Source organism: Crinia signifera, chromosome 19 (assembly GCF_055691185.1).
Source record: "Crinia signifera chromosome 19, ASM5569118v1, whole genome shotgun sequence".
Lineage (NCBI taxonomy): Eukaryota > Metazoa > Chordata > Amphibia > Anura > Myobatrachidae > Crinia > Crinia signifera.
The window spans coordinates 115,448,696-115,468,839 of NC_139226.1; the positions used below are offsets into that span (position 1 = coordinate 115,448,696).

The 20,144-nt window shown below is 48.8% G+C and overlaps 1 protein-coding gene and 1 long non-coding RNA gene across 2 annotated transcripts in view; one reads left to right on the forward strand and one right to left on the reverse strand.

The window, feature by feature from the left end:
* The window catches only part of LOC146042067 (uncharacterized), a 21,464-nt gene continuing 1,320 nt past the window's right edge, over nucleotides 1–20,144 (reverse strand). Inside the window, exons 2-3 of the long non-coding RNA XR_014463728.1 lie at nucleotides 14,628–14,784; nucleotides 1–79 (exon numbers count right to left, since the gene is read on the reverse strand). This is a non-coding gene — a long non-coding RNA (uncharacterized LOC146042067). The remainder of the gene's footprint in view (nucleotides 80–14,627; nucleotides 14,785–20,144) is intronic.
* Nucleotides 14,490–20,144, forward strand: part of LOC146042066 (interleukin-18-like) — a 20,579-nt gene continuing 14,924 nt past the window's right edge. Inside the window, exons 1-2 of the mRNA XM_083161976.1 lie at nucleotides 14,490–14,548; nucleotides 14,637–14,792. Of these exons, the coding sequence (XP_083018102.1) occupies nucleotides 14,494–14,548; nucleotides 14,637–14,792 (211 nt within the window). The 5' untranslated portion in view covers nucleotides 14,490–14,493. The remainder of the gene's footprint in view (nucleotides 14,549–14,636; nucleotides 14,793–20,144) is intronic.

The window sequence follows — 20,144 nt, forward strand, 5'->3', positions numbered from 1 at the left end:
ACAGGTAACACAAAGGCATTTACAGGTTGCACAATGACAGGTCACTTGTTTGTTTCCTCATTCTTCTGAAGTTCTGCAGCTGCAGAGAGATTTAGATTTGGCTGAGTTATTTTGTTTCTGTGCAGGGAAAATACTGACTGCTTTATTTCTACACTGCAATATAGATCTCACTTTGAAGTAAAACCCCACCCAAATCTAATTCTCTCTGCACAATTTACACCTGCCCCACCTGAGAAGGATTTTGCCTTTGCGAGTGAACCAGAATAAGGGCCAAAGTGCCAAGGGCGTAACTACCATAGGTGCAGTCTGGTGCAGTTGCTATGGGGCCCAGAGTTGAAGGAGGCCCACCTTCCTTGTGCAAGTTACATGTGTTATAATGCATTTATCACTACTGGATGGTATATAGGGGCCCTTATAAACTTTTAGTTCCAGGAACTGGGTCTCGGGGTGTATCGATTAAATAAAAATAGATAGAGAGAGACAGAGGGGTATATATTGTATTTAGAAACAAAGGCACTCACAGGTGACTTTAAAATTAGGCTGATCTTATGTAAAGTACATTTTGGCCCAAACCTGTATGTGAAGTTATCAGACTGTGCGTGTGGTAGGCCCGTACCTTTGTCGCTAGAGATCTTCCTACCGTTGTCAACCCAAGGACTTTCCATTTCACTCGCCTTGTTCGCTCGGCTATTTAACGCGGTTGGCCGCACTGTTAATTCTGACGATCTCTGAGGAAGCCGCCGAGCATTTCTTAGGTGGAGAAATTCGTAAAAGCCGTTATATGGTACCATCATCTTATATAGCGTGGTGCTTAGACATGGCGGTAGATCTTGATATGGCTGGAGCAGGGCTAACCCAGCCTGGAGCCACCACCATCACTGCACTATTAGCTAGGTGGCCACCTGTGCACATTGAACTCGGCTGGACAAAAGTCTGCACTTACAAATTCGCTGGCAGGAGTGGTAAATATATTGAATTGTTCTTATACTAACAACAATCCATTATCCTAAAAAGATTCATTTATGGACTTTCGTCTATTCATTCATTCATTATCCATTCATTCATAAAATGACTTTCATTCATCCATCTATTCACTTCATTCATCCATAAACTAATGACTGTTTGAATCTTACTAAAGAACTTTCATTCATCTATTCATCCATTATTCATTCATTAATTTATAAAGTAACCTACTGAGATTTGTTCAATGTACGATTCAACCAACACAGTCTATATACTGTATAAGGATTTCATTGTGACAGCTTGTCTGATTCCGTTTGCTTATTTTCACCATTTTTTCAATCCCGGGATTTGGGATTGAAAAATGCTCAATCCCGGGATTCCCGGGATCCCTGGATTGGCTTTCCTAATAGAAAAGCACCCTGGCTGCCCCGCATTTACTTACATGCAGGTGCAGCTGGGTTGCCGGGTGCGTGGACAGATGGGTTTCCTGGTGCGTGGGTGGATGGGCGGTCAGCTTCAGGACCCGGGTCATGCTGCGGCAGTGACTGGATGGCTGGTGCGCTGTCTGGCGCACTGGCTGGCGTGCTAGGTAGTCGGGCGAGCGGCGCGGCTTCTTCATACTGCCGGCCGTGACCTGCCTGTGCAGCGTGACCTCTGATCTCATCACGCTGAGAGGTCACGCTGCACAGTGCTGCTCTGCCTGGGAGAAGCCGGGCAGCGTCTGAGCGTCTGCATGCGCAGTCAAATCCCGAAATCCCGGGATTGGAAACTCCAATCCCGGGATTGAAATCCCGGCCTTTTGGGGGCCAAATCCCGGGATCCCGCCGATCCCGATCCCGGGATTGGCAACCCTAGTCACTGTCAATATCTCTGAATTCTATTTTCATGTAGTGTTCAAGATTGGTTACTAATACCATTCAGTGAGCTGGGGGAAACAATGTATTTTTTACTTACTCAATACAGGAAGCAGAGCTGCATCAGAATGTCAGTGATAGTTACCAGGACTAGATTAATTAACCACCGTTAAGCTGGGTACATATTAAACGACTATACAATGTTGCTCTTGATTTCCCTTGAACTCCCTGGAACTTCTAGACAAACAATATTGTGCATATACATTGGACCTTATTCTGGCCCACCACTCACAGGTCCGCCCGCCCACCGCTTGCAGGTCCGACCGCCCCCCCCCCCCTTGCACATCAGGTTTCCCACACGATTGTGAATGGATGTTTTGGCAAAACAGCCATTCTCAGCCTATGGGGCGACACGCACATCATTGGATGGTCAGCTATCATCGAATGTTGAAGGTACACTCATATCTAAGGGACTCTCAAGTCCCTTAGAAATGCATGCACCCTCGACAGAAACAGGGCAGGCAACTGACATCCGGTGATGTCAGCTGCCCGCCCCCCGTGTCACGGCCGCATTAGCATGGGAACGCCTAGCGTTTTCATGGGAACAGCCATGAAACGATGGGCGTTCCCAAGGGTGGGGATGTAGCGATGCGGCTGTAAGTCGATTCGGCCATGAACTGATTGGCTCAGGAGCGGCGGTGCGGCTTGTGACCACTGACATCATGTGACGCTGCACAGAGCCGCATGCCGGCGATGGGAGAAGCTGGGCAGCGTCTGAGTGGGTGCTCAGACTGTTGGGCGCAGGCAGAGGACGGAGCGGCGCTTCCGTGCGGCCGTCCGTCCTCCCGGCTCTGACGTCAGGTTGCCGGGTAACCAAGGACGCCGGAGGACGCAGCGGCAAGGCACAGCGCCCGCCCTCCGTCCCAGCGTCACCCAGCAACCTGGAAAGCTGCCGGACGCTGGGGGAACCTCCTGCTTACGGCGGCGCCGTTGCTTAGCAACGGATGACGCCGCCAGGCAGGGTAACAGTGCGGCTCCCAGCGCATCTTACAAACGGACCACAGGTGTCCGGAGGGGGCAATCAATGTAGGTGGGGCTGGACTCTCCAGCCTCATTGGCCTCATTGGCTCATTTAAGGAAGCCAGGCCAGCACTTCCCCGCCGGTGATAGTTTCTTCCTGGTTCTATCCACCTGCTTGTGCTTTTCCTAGTGGATCCTCCTTGTGAATGTTTCCAGTGGATACCTTGTCCTCTTATTACCCCTGGTTCCGTGAGTTTACCCTCCAGAGGGTTGTTTCTTGTTCTTACCTTGGTTTATTATTTACCTTTTGCCGGTTAGGCTAATCTTCTTTTATTCCTTGGTTCGGGCAGGATCATCCGCCTTCCTCGTACCCCTTTTTCCCTGGCATTGTCCATTTATTGTTTGTTGTGGTTGTGTTACGACGGGTGTCGTAAAGTCGTAGCGACCAGGTCGCGGGCGCATAGGTGCGTTAGCCAGGGCCTGGCTAGTCGCCATTTTTTGGTTAAACCTCAGTTAGGGTGTAGTTAGTTTTCCTTTTGACTGTACCTGGGGGGGTCCCCGGCTTCTTGTCTATACATAACACCTGGCTGTACCGGAGTTAGGGCGGGCTTAACTCGCCCTCCCAAACGTGACGGCTACAGGCGAAGACTAGAACACCTGCAGAGGTCGGTCACCCTATTTTTCCTTGTTTGGTCCTTGGCAGGTAGCTTTGGGTGTTGTATTGTGGTCATTTTCCTGTTGGTATGAATCCCACTCCTGAAGGTCAGGCTCAGGCGTTTGCCAGTCAGCTGCAAGGATTAACCCAGATGGTCCAGAATTTATCCCTGAGGGTAAAATCTCAGGAGGATGGGGCACAGGGAAGTCTTCAGGTTCCACCAGAACCCAAAATGAATCTCCCCGATCGGTTTTCGGGGAACCGAAAAGATTTTTTCAATTTTAGAGAGAGTTGCAAACTCTACTTCAGGCTTCGACCCCGGTCTTCAGGGTCAGAACAACAACAGATTGGTATAATTATGTCTTTATTACAAGGTGACCCCCAAACGTGGGCGTTCGGGTTAAAACCAGATAATCCCGCCTTGCGCTCAGTTGACGGGTTTTTTAAGTCATTAGGGCTCCTATATGATGACCCGGACAGAGAAGCATCTGCCGAGAGTCATTTACGTGCACTTAAACAGGGTAGAAATCCTGCTGAGGCGTATTGCACAGAGTTCCGCCGATGGGCGAATGATTGTGGCTGGAACGACCCAGCGCTACGTAGCCAATTCCGACTGGGGCTTTCGGAAGCCATCAAGGACAGTCTTATTCAATATCCCACACCAGAGACACTGGACAAATTGATGGAGTTATCTATCAAAATTGATAGACGTCTCAAAGAACGAAGATCTGAAAGGGGGTCAGGTCTTAGATCCACTTCTCTTGGTTATATGCCCTCGGAAGACGAGGAAGAACCTATGCAAGTAGGTGTATCCCGTATCTCTCCGGATGAGAGGGCCCGCAGGATGAATACTGGCCTATGTATTTACTGTGGGACTAAGGGGCATTACCTGCGCAACTGTCCCAACAAGCCGGGAAATGCCAAAACCAAGTGAATACAGAGGGGGTTCACTTGGGTTCACAACTTATCACCCCTCACAATGCCCTATTGGTCCCTGCTGAAATCCAGATAGGGAGATCCAAGATGTCTTTAACCGCCTTCATAGACAGTGGAGCAGCGGGAAATTTTCTAGACATTCAGGTCGCTGAGAAGTTAGGAATTCCTCAGTTACCTATGGAAAAGTCTATAATTATGCGGGGCTTAGATGGCAGTCCACTAGCCAATGGTGTGGTTTTGCATCAAACCCTGCCAGTATCATTACGCATTGGTATTTTGCATACAGAGTTTATTTCCTTTTTGTTGATCTCTTGTGCAGCCATTCCCCTGGTACTGGGTCATCCTTGGCTTCAAGTACATAACCCACATGTAAACTGGCAGACAGGAGAGATTGTGCGATGGAGTGAGCACTGCTCTAACCACTGCCTTGAGCGGCTAAATTTAGGGGCTGTGGTCTCTTTAGAAGGAGTACCAGCTTGTTATGCTGATTTCACAGATGTCTTTTCTAAAGGTGGAGCCGATGTGTTGCCTCCCCATCGTCCCTATGATTGCGCCATCGAATTGATCCCCAATGCACAATATCCCAAAGCCAGGTTATACTCCTTGTCGGAACCAGAAACACTGGCCATGAATACGTATATTCAGGAAAACCTAACTAAGGGGTTCATCCGACCCTCAAAGTCTCCCTTAAGTGCGGGGTTCTTTTTTGTTTCAAAGAAAGATGGATCATTAAGACCCTGCATAGACTACAGAGCACTCAATAAGATCACCATAAAGAATACGTACCCACTGCCATTAATCTCTGTGTTATTTGATCAACTTCGCACAGCCAAGATCTTCTCTAAAATCGACCTGCGGGGTGCATATAATCTAGTCCGCATCAAGGCTGGTGACGAGTGGAAGACTGCCTTTAGTACTCAAACGGGGCACTACGAGTACCTTGTAATGCCTTTCGGCCTGTCCAACGCACCAGCAGTCTTCCAAGATTTTATAAATGACGTCTTAAGGGACTTCTTGGGAGTCTTTGCAGTCGTTTATCTGGACGACATTTTAATTTATTCTAGGTCGTTAGAGGAGCATCGCGACCAGGTTCGTCTGGTTCTTCAAAGGCTCAGGGAAAATCGCCTCTTTGCCAAACCCGAAAAATGTGAATTCGAGATCTCCCAAGTATCTTTTTTAGGATACGTAATATCTCCCGAAGGATTCTACATGGAACCTAAAAAATTGCAAGCCGTCTTGGACTGGGTCAAGCCCATAACCCTTAAGGCTATCCAGAGGTTTTTAGGATTCGCAAACTATTATAGGCGATTTATTCGCTCCTTCTCTGACGTGGTAGCCCCCATAGTGGCCCTCACCAAAAAGGACGCGGATCCTTCTCAGTGGCCTCCGCAGGCGGATAGAGCATTTACTGCACTTAAGCAGGCTTTCGTGTCTGCACCCATCTTGAGACATCCCGACCCCCAGCTACCTTTTGTGGTCGAGGTCGACGCATCTGAGGTAGGGGCAGGAGCAGTCTTGTCTCAACAAGATCCCAAGTCCTCCCTCCTTTTTCCCTGTGCGTATATGTCCTGCAAATTTTCATCTGCCGAAGTCAATTATGATGTCGGCAACCGTGAATTATTGGCCATCAAATGGGCCTTCGAAGAATGGAGGCATTGGTTGGAAGGAGCCAACCATCAGGTTCTGGTAATTACGGACCACAAAAACCTGCAATATTTAGAGTCGGCCAAGCGCCTAAATGCCCGTCAAGCCCGGTGGGCATTATTCTTCACTCGTTTTAATTTCATTATCTCTTACAGACCTGGATCAAAGAATATTAGGGCAGACGCATTGTCCCGTAGTTTTTCTCCTAAACAGGAACCTCGGGAGCCCCCTCGGCCCATTCTTCCGGCGTCTATAATTCATTCCGGAATTACGCAGACTCTCAAAGACTTACTCCTTCAAGTCCAGGACCAAGCAACCGGACAAATACCCGCTGGATGTTTATTTGTTCCGCAGTCCCTGAGAAGGCGAGTTTTGGAAGAGTTCCATGACAGTCAAATTGCAGGGCATCCTGGCGTCAAAAAGACCCTGAAACTTCTCTCCCGGTGTGTCTGGTGGCCGGACATCACTTCTGATGTCAAGGAATATGTCCAGTCATGCCCCCAGTGTGCCAGGCATAAAGTTCCTAGAATGTCACCTACAGGGCAACTTATTCCTTTGGCCATCCCTTCTAGACCCTGGTCTCATATTGCCATGGACTTTGTAGTTGATCTGCCTCCCTCATCAGGGTTCCGAGTAATCTGGGTAATTATCGATAGGTTCAGTAAGATGGGCCACTTTGTTCCTTTGCCTCAGTTGCCTTCGGCCAGCAATTTAGCTAAGTTATTTTTACATCATATCTTCAAACTCCATGGTCTGCCGACCGATATCGTGTCCGATAGGGGTCCGCAATTTATTGCCCGGTTCTGGAGACTGTTTTGTAAAGCCTTAAAAATTAGACTGAGTCTGACCTCCGCCTATCATCCTCAATCAAATGGGCAAATGGAACGCCTTAATCAGTCTTTGAAGCAATATTTGCGCCTTTTTGTCTCTAAGACACAAAATGACTGGTCAGACTTTATTCCTATTGCCGAATTTGCCTACAATAATTCTCACCACTCAGCTACGGAGACTTCTCCTTTTTTAGCCAATTATGGCTTTCATCCAAAGGCCAGTGCACTTGGTCTGGAGGAACCTGTGATCCTATCTTCCACCACGACCAGATTAAGGGTCATCTGGAAAGACGTGCATCTTGCCCTTAAAAAAGCTGCTCTTCGAGAGAAGGATTTTTCTGATCGGTCAAGGCGACCTTGTAAGTTTAAAGTGGGCGATCAGGTTTGGCTGTCAACACGCAATATTAAACTCCGACAGGGTACTTCTAAGTTCGGCCAAAAATTTATTGGTCCTTTTCCCATCATAAAAAAAGTCAATCCTGTCGCCTTTCGGTTACAGATCCCCAGGGCCCTAAGGATCGCTAATACTTTTCATGCTTCTCTCCTCAAACCCGCAGTTGCCTCAAAAAAATTCCCTCGAAAGACTGGTCGAGGCAACTCTCCGGTTGATGTCCATGGACAAACAGAATTTTTGGTGGAGAAAATTCTGGATTATAAAATTTCTCGGGGTTTTCCGTATTTTCTTGTCCATTGGAAGGGGTATGGGCCAGAGGAAAGATCCTGGGTATCGGACTCTGATCTGCATGCACCCAGACTTAAGGCTAAATTCTTTCAGGAGTTTCCCCATAAGGTTGGTCTTAGGGGTTTGTTAACCCCTCCTCAAGGGGGGGTACTGTTGGGCGCAGGCAGAGGACGGAGCGGCGCTTCCGTGCGGCCGTCCGTCCTCCCGGCTCTGACGTCAGGTTGCCGGGTAACCAAGGACGCCGGAGGACGCAGCGGCAAGGCACAGCGCCCGCCCTCCGTCCCAGCGTCACCCAGCAACCTGGAAAGCTGCCGGACGCTGGGGGAACCTCCTGCTTACGGCGGCGCCGTTGCTTAGCAACGGATGACGCCGCCAGGCAGGGTAACAGTGCGGCTCCCAGCGCATCTTACAAACGGACCACAGGTGTCCGGAGGGGGCAATCAATGTAGGTGGGGCTGGACTCTCCAGCCTCATTGGCCTCATTGGCTCATTTAAGGAAGCCAGGCCAGCACTTCCCCGCCGGTGATAGTTTCTTCCTGGTTCTATCCACCTGCTTGTGCTTTTCCTAGTGGATCCTCCTTGTGAATGTTTCCAGTGGATACCTTGTCCTCTTATTACCCCTGGTTCCGTGAGTTTACCCTCCAGAGGGTTGTTTCTTGTTCTTACCTTGGTTTATTATTTACCTTTTGCCGGTTAGGCTAATCTTCTTTTATTCCTTGGTTCGGGCAGGATCATCCGCCTTCCTCGTACCCCTTTTTCCCTGGCATTGTCCATTTATTGTTTGTTGTGGTTGTGTTACGACGGGTGTCGTAAAGTCGTAGCGACCAGGTCGCGGGCGCATAGGTGCGTTAGCCAGGGCCTGGCTAGTCGCCATTTTTTGGTTAAACCTCAGTTAGGGTGTAGTTAGTTTTCCTTTTGACTGTACCCTGGGGGGGTCCCCGGCTTCTTGTCTATACATAACACCTGGCTGTACCGGAGTTAGGGCGGGCTTAACTCGCCCTCCCAAACGTGACGGCTACAGGCGAAGACTAGAACACCTGCAGAGGTCGGTCACCCAGCCTGGGGGGTACAACAGAGTGAGAGTAGGGTTTGCCGTGGCTGTCCTGAACAGCAGTCCCGGCTGCGGGGTTACACCCAATACCTAACACAGACTCTACCAGGCATTAGACATGCACATGCGCACTCCAATCCCGGGATTGAAATCCTGGTGATTTTGGGGCCAAAATATCGGGATCCCGATCCTGGGATTGGCCACCCTAATTGTAAGCTTGTGAGCAAAGCCCTCCTACAGATGGAGCCGGGCTCCCTCTTGCTGGCGAATCGCCAGACTGTCTCCGCTGGGGATCCGCCAGCAGTGAGGCGCTCCATCTGGCTCCATCTGACTGAGACGCGCGTGCGTCTCAGTTTTCGGGCGGCGGGGCGACGGGAACCCTGTCCGTCTCCGCTTCAGGGAGATGGACAGGGTTAGGGGAGGCAGCGGGGGGGAGCAGGGAGGCGGTGGGGACCCCGGGTGAACGCCGGCAAGCCGGCGAGGACCCAGGGGAAGCGCCGTCGGAAGTGGACACGCGCGCATCTCGTGCGTGTGCGTCCCCTTTTGCAGAGCAGATGGCGGCTGGTGGGGGATGGCGGCTGGCGATTCTGCTGCCATCCCCTGCAAAGACCAGGCCGGCTCCATCTGTACCTCTATGTTGGTTTGTTACTACCCAGTTTGTTTTATCACTGTCTACTATTGTAAAGCGCAACGGAATATGCTGCGCTATATAAGAAACTGTAAATAAAACTGTTGATGATACTTCAGATTGCACCCATGCACATCGTTAGGGTTACCACCTAGTCCCTTTAATTCCGGACACATGTTAATTACACAGGTTCTGTGGCAGTTTAAAATCAGGTGAAGTGGAGTCTTGAAGTCAGCCAGCCACAGAACCTGCGTAATTAATATGTGTCCGGAATTAAAGGGACTAGGTGGTAACCCTACACATCGTTAATGACCCATGCACATCGTTAACGATGTAATGCATACAAACTTGACGATATACACAAAAATATTGTTATGACTGGTCGTTATTGTGTATATCCTTTAAAAAATTGTCCAATGTGTAAGCAGCTAAAGGTCACTATCAGGGAGGAGAACCACTTCTGCGTGGAACCTGGACGGTTTAGTTGGCACTATCATCACTTTATAATTGTCACATTTGCTACAACTGTAATTATTAACTACTGCCTGTTACTTCCCAGCATTCTGTACAGGAACAAGATAGCAGATGGGTTATGTTCTAGCCTAAGGGTTAGGAAGTTTCTGGGTAAATTATTCATAAACTTTCGTTTATTTACAGTAGCACCAACATATCTCGTAGCACTTTACAGAGAATGTTTACTCAAATCTTTTGGTTTCAATAAAACTTAAAGTGTAAATGCTATACGACGCAACACCCACACATTAACATTTACCTATCGGAATTTGTTTAGACAGGATGATATTAGAATGTGGGAGGAAACCGGCACACCTGGATGAAAGTCCCACAAATAACAAGATAAAGTACAATCTTCATATACTGTAGGTACTGTCGTGCCCAGATTACAACATATGGCTCCAGCTCTGGGGACAAGGGCCCTCAGTCACTACTAGCATCCACAATCAGTAGCAAAGATTCCCAATTACCGGAAAACTGCTTGTACTCACGACCCATTCTGTGCATGTGCAGAACAGGTCAATGCGGTCAAATTGCAGTACCGTGAATGCATACCTCCCAACTGTCCTGATTTTCATGGGACTCTAGCGCTATCCCACCTGCAGATAGTAGTGTTCCACTGTGTGTGTGTGTGTGTGTGTGTGTGGGGGGGGGGGGGTGGTAGTTGATAGACTGTGGACATAAACCCATAGTGAAGGAGAATGAGTGCTTGGCCCTTTTTGGGAGTGCACAGCTTCACCGCCGTCATGTTGCCTCTGCCTCATTGACAGATGGAGTTCCGGGAGTGGTGAGGCCAAGTACTGCATCGCAAGACACAGTCGCAGTTCTGTGATCGCAAATGCAGCAAGGATTGGTCATGTTGACATTCATTAGTTCGACATGAGCATGTCGACATGGCCAAAATGTTGACATGCTTAGCATGTCTACATTCATGTCTAAACGGATGACAAGTTGACCCAAACTCCCTGGTGGACCATTTGTTTCTTATCCAGTCCTGGCGGCAGTTGCATCTTCAGCTCTTGGGTTCTGTAACCGTCCTAGTAAACATGGTAAATGTTTATCATGTGACTGGGTACTAAATGTATGTCTTCTTTTCAGTCTTGACAGCCTCAAATAAGGATGAGTTGTACTACCTATCTCTGCAATTACTTTCCTGGCATGTGTCATGTCTCACACAGGGGCCGGTTGGCCATAAACCTTACAGGGAAGATTCCAGGTAGGCCAATGCACCTGGGAGGCTATCTGCCAGTTGTGGCCCCATGTCCTCCTGTCTAGAAACTTCTGCTGGTTCATAGAGCAGAATACATGGATGTTACAAATACTCATCTAAGGCGGGCGCCCATCTATGACCATTGTGACATCTGTTAAAGGCACAGGAATAGTCGCTATCCAGGAGTGTAACAATTTTTGGAATTTTTTGGACTTCTCTCGTTAAGGGGTGGGAATTTTTGTGATATATGGGGATTGTGGTAATGATTTCTCTGCTTGGTAGAGGCTTTGTGGTCTGTGTTCAGCCTCAGTGGGGGGAGGTGGATTATTATTTGAGATACAGGTGTAATGATGTATTAATCCCATCTATTTTGTTGTTGGTCCCGCCTACATTTGATTTGGTGCCACCCACATAAAGCCACTTCTAGAAGTTTTTCTAGGGCCACTTTTAGTTTGCAATCCACCCCAGGGGCGAAATGTTTTAGGGTGCAATTTTTTTAGACATGTGCGATTTTTATGCAAAAATGGCCGAATTCACATGTTTTCTGAAACTAATTTTCGTTACTAAAAAATGCATTTTTTTCTTATAAAAAAAATCACATTAACTCACATGCGAATTCCAACTTTGTCTAAAAAAATCTCACCCTATTACTATTACCCTATTATTTGCGAGTTTTTCAAAAAATTTGCAAATTTTTTCGCATGCGATTTTAAAACATGGCTAAAAATCGCCCCCTATTACACTCGCCCCTGTCTCACTTTTGCCTTTTTATTTTGTATTCCCATTATTTCTTGTACACTGTAAATGCTGTTGCTCCCAGACTAAGGGCCTTATTTTGATCGGTGCGGCCGGATCCGAATATGCGGCCAGGACCGTGCGTGCAAAACCCCGCCTTCCATACGGATCGCCATCTCCGTCTGTACGCGGTAAGAAGCTGGCCGAACGGACCGCACGTGTATTTTTCATGGAATACGCCTCCTCCATCTCAGGGAACCTCCCCCATCATTCGATGGTCGCAGACCATCGAATGCAGGACCGAGTGGTCCACCAGCTCCCGGCGACATCCCGACATCCCGACATCCGGCGATGTCATATGTCCGCTCCCTACACGTGCGTCACGGCCGCATTACCATACGTACGCCCAGCGTTTGCATGGGAACGCCCATGAAACGCGGGGCGTATGCATATGGTAATGAGCCCAAATAGCCCTTCACGCCCCTCTCCACCCCCTGTTCGGAGTGTTCACATTTCATGCGGGATTTGGCCGTACGCCCTGCTCGCACATGCGCAGAGACGCCTCTGCACATGCGCAGACACAAAACATCGGCGGACCGACCGCACGTGGACATTACCGCACCAACCAGAATAAGGGCCTATGTTACTCTATATTACAGTTTTAACAGCCAGAGCATCAAGTGCTGCGCTTCATTTTATAGAGGCAATGCGTCTTTTGCAGGCTTATGGTAGCAAGTCCTTTTTGGTTTTCTGCAATCAAGCATTTCCCAGCCCTCACCCCAACTTCATTCCGTGCATTCCTTAGAAATCCTGGAGATTATGTTTTATTTGACCATCCCTCCCAGTATTATAGAATTTTTCATGTTGTCGTTATTTGTTCTGGAAGCATTTTGTAATAAAAGAACAGCAGTCCAGACAGTCATCTCAAACAAAAACATCCCTCTCCTCCACCATACAAAACAGAACGCGGCTAGGATTACAGCAGAAGGAGAGGAGAGAGGAGGAGAGAGGAAAGAGGAGAGAGAGAGAGAAAAATATTTATTTAGGGGGTTATTCTGGTTGAATCGCTGGGATGCAAATTCGCATCCTTGCGAGTCAACCAGATCCCGCGTTGCGGATGATGGTACGCCGGTCCACCATTCGCAGGGCGCGTATGTTTGCACGACATGCGAATAGATGTTTCACATAAACATCTAGTCACATGTCAGTGGAAACCTCCCACATCTTTTGCTGGTCACCGACCATCGAAAGATGCGGAAGGTGGACGCATATGTAAGGTTGCTCTGAGGAAGCTGACATATGCGTGCGCGTTCAGGGGGAAGTGGACGGGCTGCTGACATCCGGTAATGACCATTAAGTCCTTCATTATTGTGCACCAGGTCACATTACAAAGTAATGATTATAACTAGGGACTTTCAATGTAATTGTTTATTAAATTGTTAACATTTACATCTTAAAGTGCCATGCACAGCGAGATGCCTGGCGGCGGGACTCAGGAGTGACCCAGCAGCAGGGCCGGATTAAAGGAGGGGCACAGGGCCCCCTTTATCTAGGGGCCACCTGTGGTTGGCATGGATTTTTAACCTTTTTTTTTTTTTAGCGAAAGGTTTTGTGCATGGGCGTGGGGTAGTGCTGCAGCTTCACCTATCTGCCAATGTGACAATAATTAATGGTGCTGAGCATTGGGAGCTGAGGCACACTGACTGCACAAGTGTGCAGTGCATTACTGGGAGTTGAAGTTCCATGAGACTGCACAAGAGGTCAGAGGCTGAAAGGCTTGTGCTTAGCTCTGCTTGGTGGAGCTCATCATATGCTTCTCATGCCCGTGGAGGATAGCAGCAGCAGCAGTGGCCTTGTCATAGGAGGGTTTTTAATCAGAGGCAGTGCAGAGAGTTACATTTGGGTGGGGTTTGTACTTTAAACTGATATTAATATTGCAGTGTAAAGAGAGAGAGAGAATTTGCTTTTGCGAGTGAACCAGAATCAGGCCCTGCATCGAGTGGTGCTCAGTGGAAAGATCATTCGATGGTGGGAGTCTAACAAATGGCTTTGGTCCTTCACTCGGCTGCAAATTATCCGATAGCTTATAGCACATTCATTTCCAAGGTGGGATTTCACTATAGCAAGGCGGCCACTGCAAATTCCCTCAGCAGTACTCCTCTGAATTGGGCCCATGGTAAATCTATTAAATGAATAGAAAAAATTGCTTGGGTTTTCAGCCTCCAGTCAGTAGATCTACATTGTCTAGGTAGACAGTCAAAAGGTTGACATGAGTTTTTCCATGATCTTTTTTGTAAAAAAACAATACTTTATCATCCTTGCGGTCAAAGAGCTACAGTAGCTTATACTAGTGTGCCAAGTGCAGCGAGGCACCGTGCCCGAAGCATGGCGAGAGCAGTGAGTCATACGAGAGGATGCTGTACATTTATACGATGTCCATGACGACATAGGCACAAAAACCACGAATACTTGTGTCAACTGTTGTCAACCTTTTTTAACATTGACCTTTTGAATGTCAACCACGTCAACCAATAGTAGTTGACCTTTTGATTGTAGACCTAGAAACCGTAGATCTAATAACCCATAACCGCCTTTGTCATAGGTAAATCATATGTAACGACAAAAATAGTTAATTAATACCTAATTAAATTGCTTGCTGTAAGTATTGTGAAAACAAAGTGATAAGTTATATATTATAAAGAAGGAAAAGTTAAATATATATTTCACAGAAGTACTGTAGTGTTTTCTCTCATTTCCTTATAGCAGATGGAGATGGATGATTTTTATATCCCGAATGATCTAGCTGACAATATTTTGCATCATGATGGTAAGCGGAAACATTTAATTACCAATTGTATGCGGAATATTCATTTCAACTTTATTTACTCTAAAACAAATGTTATTACCATATACAGGTGCTAGTTACCAGCTCGTCAAAATGGCCGAAAAACGCGACACTAATGTCAGCACCAATGGTTGCGCACGCCCGATCGGAGCAACACCCGAATTGCCTTGTTGGGTGCCATCTTGTGGCTGCCGGCCCTCAAAACTCTTGAATTCCCCCTGTAGAGGTAAGGAGCAGTGTTAGCCTTTTATCATATAGGATTAACTGCGGTACAATTGTTGCAAAGTGCGGCAAAATAAAATATTCAGACTATGCCGATTCATCTTCAGGAGAATAAGACAAACATTTACCATGAACTGTACCTGTATCAGTATATCTGGCCACGTTCCAAAGCAAAACATTGAGAGTATTAATATGTTGGTTTTTCTTTAACTCACATGATTTGGTTACTGTTTGTGGCACACACACTTAAGGGGAGATGTACTAAGGGGGCCTGCTAGAGTGAAACCCCTCCCCTGTGCATGGCTGCGAATGGCATCGCAGCCTTGCAAAGAGTGGGAAATCCACTCAAAGGGGGAGATTCTCTAAGCTAAAAATGCGGTAATACCCCTGTTATCTGGGTTTTTACTGCATTTTGGGATGCTATAAGCATCCCTCGCCGGGTTACCGCGGCGGGGGCATCGCCAGAAAAATCTGGTGATGCCCCATAGAAGCCAATGGGCTTCTACCGCAACCCTCCGCCGCCCTGCGCCGACCCCCCGCCGCCCCTCATGGACCCCCGCATCGCCCCCTCCCCCCTCACCTGTGTCCGGGCAGCACAGCGCAGTGCTGCCCGGACCTGTGACCTCCTCCCTGCACTGATCCTCTTCCGGGTGCAGGGAGGAGGAGAGCCCAGCGCAGCAGCAGCAGCACCGGGTGTGTGAGGGAGGGGGGAGCCGCCCGGACCTGCTGGGACCCGGCGACTCTCACCGCAAAGGACAGCTCTTAACGCAAGAGCTGTCCTTTGCTATAATTATCGCATATGTTACAACATATGCGATAATTATAAATGCGATGGGCGGCGAAGATTCTTAGAGAATCTCCCCCATAATCATTAACCATAAAATGAACCCCCCCCATGTGCAGCGCCACGTAAGTTCTGCAGTGCCACTTTTCTCTGTGTTGCGATGACCAAGGGGAGATCTGGCCCGCTGCTGAAATTAGCGCCCCTCCCTTCCAACGGCTGGTATCCGTCTGCGTTTCTTTTGGCACTCCCAGAAAATGATGGGTTGCCGCCTACAAAGGCCCACCGCCTGTCAACCATCTTGCGAACCGCAGCCTCACTGCCGCGGGGTGGTGTGATGAGCACCTGGACTCTGGACTTGCCGGCTTCAGATCTTCACGGCCTCTTCTTGGATGAACCTGTGGCAGGGAATGGCATAACCCAAGGAGGACCCACAAAAGCAACAGTACCACAATTAGCAGCGACAGTAATTTTATTTACCACTACACTGACTGGCCGCTGCAATATTTCAATAAGTTGCAAATGATGTAACAAATACTCAATAAACAGGCATTTATAGTAAAGCATAAAATCAAACAATAATCACTCTCTACTTCAGCCATCAATTTAAATGATTCAAAAATCTAAATATACTCTAACAAATCAATTAACATACACTGCCACAGAATACCAGTCTCTGGCTCAAACCAATGGTCCCTCGTCGACAGGTCCTCAAGCATATAAGGGTATGTCCCTATGATAGTGTGCACACTTATTTATGATTCACAGGGAAGGGTGAATGACAAAAACAATCCTCACTGAGGGGCAGGCAGATTCCCGGCTCAGGGGTAACCTCCTGTTTGTAACTGTAAAACAGGCTGCAGGGGTAGCCTCAATATAGAGCTGTCCTGGACAGGGTGAATCTAGCAGGCACTTCTCTGCCCTGCTTCTATATCCTTTTACTGGGGTTAGGCAGACATTGTCCTGTCTGTAGAGCTCAATAGGGTACTAGCCTTTGTAGTGGGAGTCTATGAGGTGGCTCTATTTCCTGATATCCCCTTACAAGGGTGCAGATGCTGTCTCAGGGGGACTGAATCAGTACCTTGGGTGTTGCTGGCTTCTGCCACATGAATCTCTGGCTATACTGCTGCATGCTGTCTGGCCCCTCTTCTGGGTGCTGCAGTGTGCTCTCTCTATCTCTTCCTTCTGCTCATACTTGGGACAGCAACCTCCTTTATCTTCCTTTCACATGCCTCAGTGCACTTGTTCCCTCTGTCTTTAGGCAGCACTGTCCTCTTCTCTCTGACACTGGGGTTGTTGCAGAGCTTCTTCACAAAGCTTTTCCCTCTCTCCACATGTCCTCTCTCTCACTCTGCTGCTGGGATCCCCTCTGACCTCCCAGCTTCCTGTCACATGTGCAGGGGAGCTGGGACTAGCTGACTCTGTTAACCCCTCACAGCCCTGCTGACAGGGGAAAGGACCTGTTCTGGCAGCATTGGCTGCAATGTTAACAATCTGGGGGTACAGGAATAAAAGGGGTACCCCCTGGGGTGCCACATACCTCCATGCTAGAAACTTGCCTGTCCCCAGGCAACCAACCAGGGGCATTAAATCCTGAGTAAAGTCTTTCAATGTCCATGACAAACTATTTGAATGACAACAGAAAACGGTGAACATACACACATTCAACAAATATACATCGCTACCTCTCTGTCACCTGATTATCCAATGTGGGCTCCCTGGGTCAACCATCCCTCCGCCACAGGACTCCCATCCCTCTGCGGTCCAGGTGCGTCACTGTCGTCCATGGATGGTGCCCACTCTCATGGTGTGCGATCGGCTCTAAGCACATCTCGCCTCTCGGTCTTGCTTCTTAGATCTCAGTATCGCCTGCTGGACCCTGAAGGCAAATTCTTCTCCTGATATGGTTGTATATTCTCTGTTCGTTATAGGCTTCCCATTGATGGAACAGGTCTCGGCCTTCTCATCTCTCTTCGGCGTTTCTATCTCAGCCTTGGGTTCGGGTGGTGGCATAGCTGGTTCTGCTCGTTCTTCTTCTGATGGCTCCACTGTCTGTGTCGCAGCCATGTGGACCACCATCTCAGGGCTTCTCTGCAGGTCGATCACCCTGGCATTTGTCTGCCTTAGGTTTGCCACCCGGTAGTCGGCATTGTTCATCCTGGGTATGCACTCCCGCGTAGGCTCAGGGGGAAGGTGAGGCCTGGTCACTTCTTGGCAGTTCTGGTGGACTGCCTCACTCAGCACAAACGGTTTCTCGCTTTCTCTCAGCGGTTCACGTTGCCTCGTGACGTCAGGTTCCGGTGGGCGGGGCATCTGTTCCGGTGCAGGAGGGTTGGCGGTAAATCTGTCACTCTTGCCATTTGTTGTCCTGTTGTGCTGGTAGCCTTGCTGATGGTACTGTGGAGGCTCTTTATGGTGCGGGTTGCGCCAATGTTGCTCTGGAACGTGTCTGTTGCTGTGCACCTGGATTCCATTTGGACCGGTCACGTTGGCGGCCTTGGTGCCTCTCCTCCCGTTCACCAGTTCAAACTCTACGGCTTCGCCATTTCTCAGGCTCCGGAAGTTGTGTTCAGGGTCGGCATGCTGAATGGCGGTGTAATGCACATACACGCTTCGCCCGGTATCTGTGCGTTGAATGAAGCCATACCCGCGTGGTACGTTGAACCACAGGACACGACCTGACATTCTTCTTGGGCTGGTTCGCGGTCTATCCCTTGACTGTATCACACCGTTCTGAAACACTGCCGGTGGACCTCCTCTCACGTGTCTTCTCGCAGTCTGTGGGCATACGATGACTCGGTCAGAGGGTAGTCGTTCTGACCTCAATGGGGGATTCCACTGCTGTCTGCGCCTTCTGTCGCATTCGCGTCGCCATCTTCTATGCTCATATTCCTCCTGTTCTATTCTCTGGTCAGCTAGGGTTTTCCTCATCTCCGTCATCATCTTGATGATTCCATCCAGTGCGACAGACATTTCACTGATGGACTGGTCATATGTGGTGGGGTTGCCTTTATGCACTTCCATGTCCGATCCTGTTCGGTATGACGCCAAGTGTGACAGCCTCACTGCCGCGGGGTGGTGTGATGAGCACCTGGACTCTGGACTTGCCGGCTTCAGATCTTCACGGCCTCTTCTTGGATGAACCTGTGGCAGGGAATGGCATAACCCAAGGAGGACCCACAAAAGCAACAGTACCACAATTAGCAGCGACAGTAATTTTATTTACCACTACACTGACTGGCCGCTGCAATATTTCAATAAGTTGCAAATGATGTAACAAATACTCAATAAACAGGCATTTATAGTAAAGCATAAAATCAAACAATAATCACTCTCTACTTCAGCCATCAATTTAAATGATTCAAAAATCTAAATATACTCTAACAAATCAATTAACATACACTGCCACAGAATACCAGTCTCTGGCTCAAACCAATGGTCCCTCGTCGACAGGTCCTCAAGCATATAAGGGTATGTCCCTATGATAGTGTGCACACTTATTTATGATTCACAGGGAAGGGTGAATGACAAAAACAATCCTCACTGAGGGGCAGGCAGATTCCCGGCTCAGGGGTAACCTCCTGTTTGTAACTGTAAAACAGGCTGCAGGGGTAGCCTCAATATAGAGCTGTCCTGGACAGGGTGAATCTAGCAGGCACTTCTCTGCCCTGCTTCTATATCCTTTTACTGGGGTTAGGCAGACATTGTCCTGTCTGTAGAGCTCAATAGGGTACTAGCCTTTGTAGTGGGAGTCTATGAGGTGGCTCTATTTCCTGATATCCCCTTACAAGGGTGCAGATGCTGTCTCAGGGGGACTGAATCAGTACCTTGGGTGTTGCTGGCTTCTGCCACATGAATCTCTGGCTATACTGCTGCATGCTGTCTGGCCCCTCTTCTGGGTGCTGCAGTGTGCTCTCTCTATCTCTTCCTTCTGCTCATACTTGGGACAGCAACCTCCTTTATCTTCCTTTCACATGCCTCAGTGCACTTGTTCCCTCTGTCTTTAGGCAGCACTGTCCTCTTCTCTCTGACACTGGGGTTGTTGCAGAGCTTCTTCACAAAGCTTTTCCCTCTCTCCACATGTCCTCTCTCTCACTCTGCTGCTGGGATCCCCTCTGACCTCCCAGCTTCCTGTCACATGTGCAGGGGAGCTGGGACTAGCTGACTCTGTTAACCCCTCACAGCCCTGCTGACAGGGGAAAGGACCTGTTCTGGCAGCATTGGCTGCAATGTTAACAATCTGGGGGTACAGGAATAAAAGGGGTACCCCCTGGGGTGCCACATAAGCGATGGCTAGATATCGCTGGCTTCATTCACAGGGGGACCTCACGTATGAGCACCGCGTGCCATGCACATGGGCGTTCTCCCGATCATCAGCAGGGCTGCATATTCGCAGCCATGCTACAGCCCATGAATCAGACCCTAAGCCTTGGAGAATGATGACTGTGGCTCTCCTATGGAGGTGAACTCAGCCCCTACCCTGGGAGTATCCCCAGCTGCAGCTGGGGATGCTCCCAGGGAAGGGGCTGAGTTCACCTCTATTGCTAACAGAGGAGCTCCAGACTTTGCAGGACT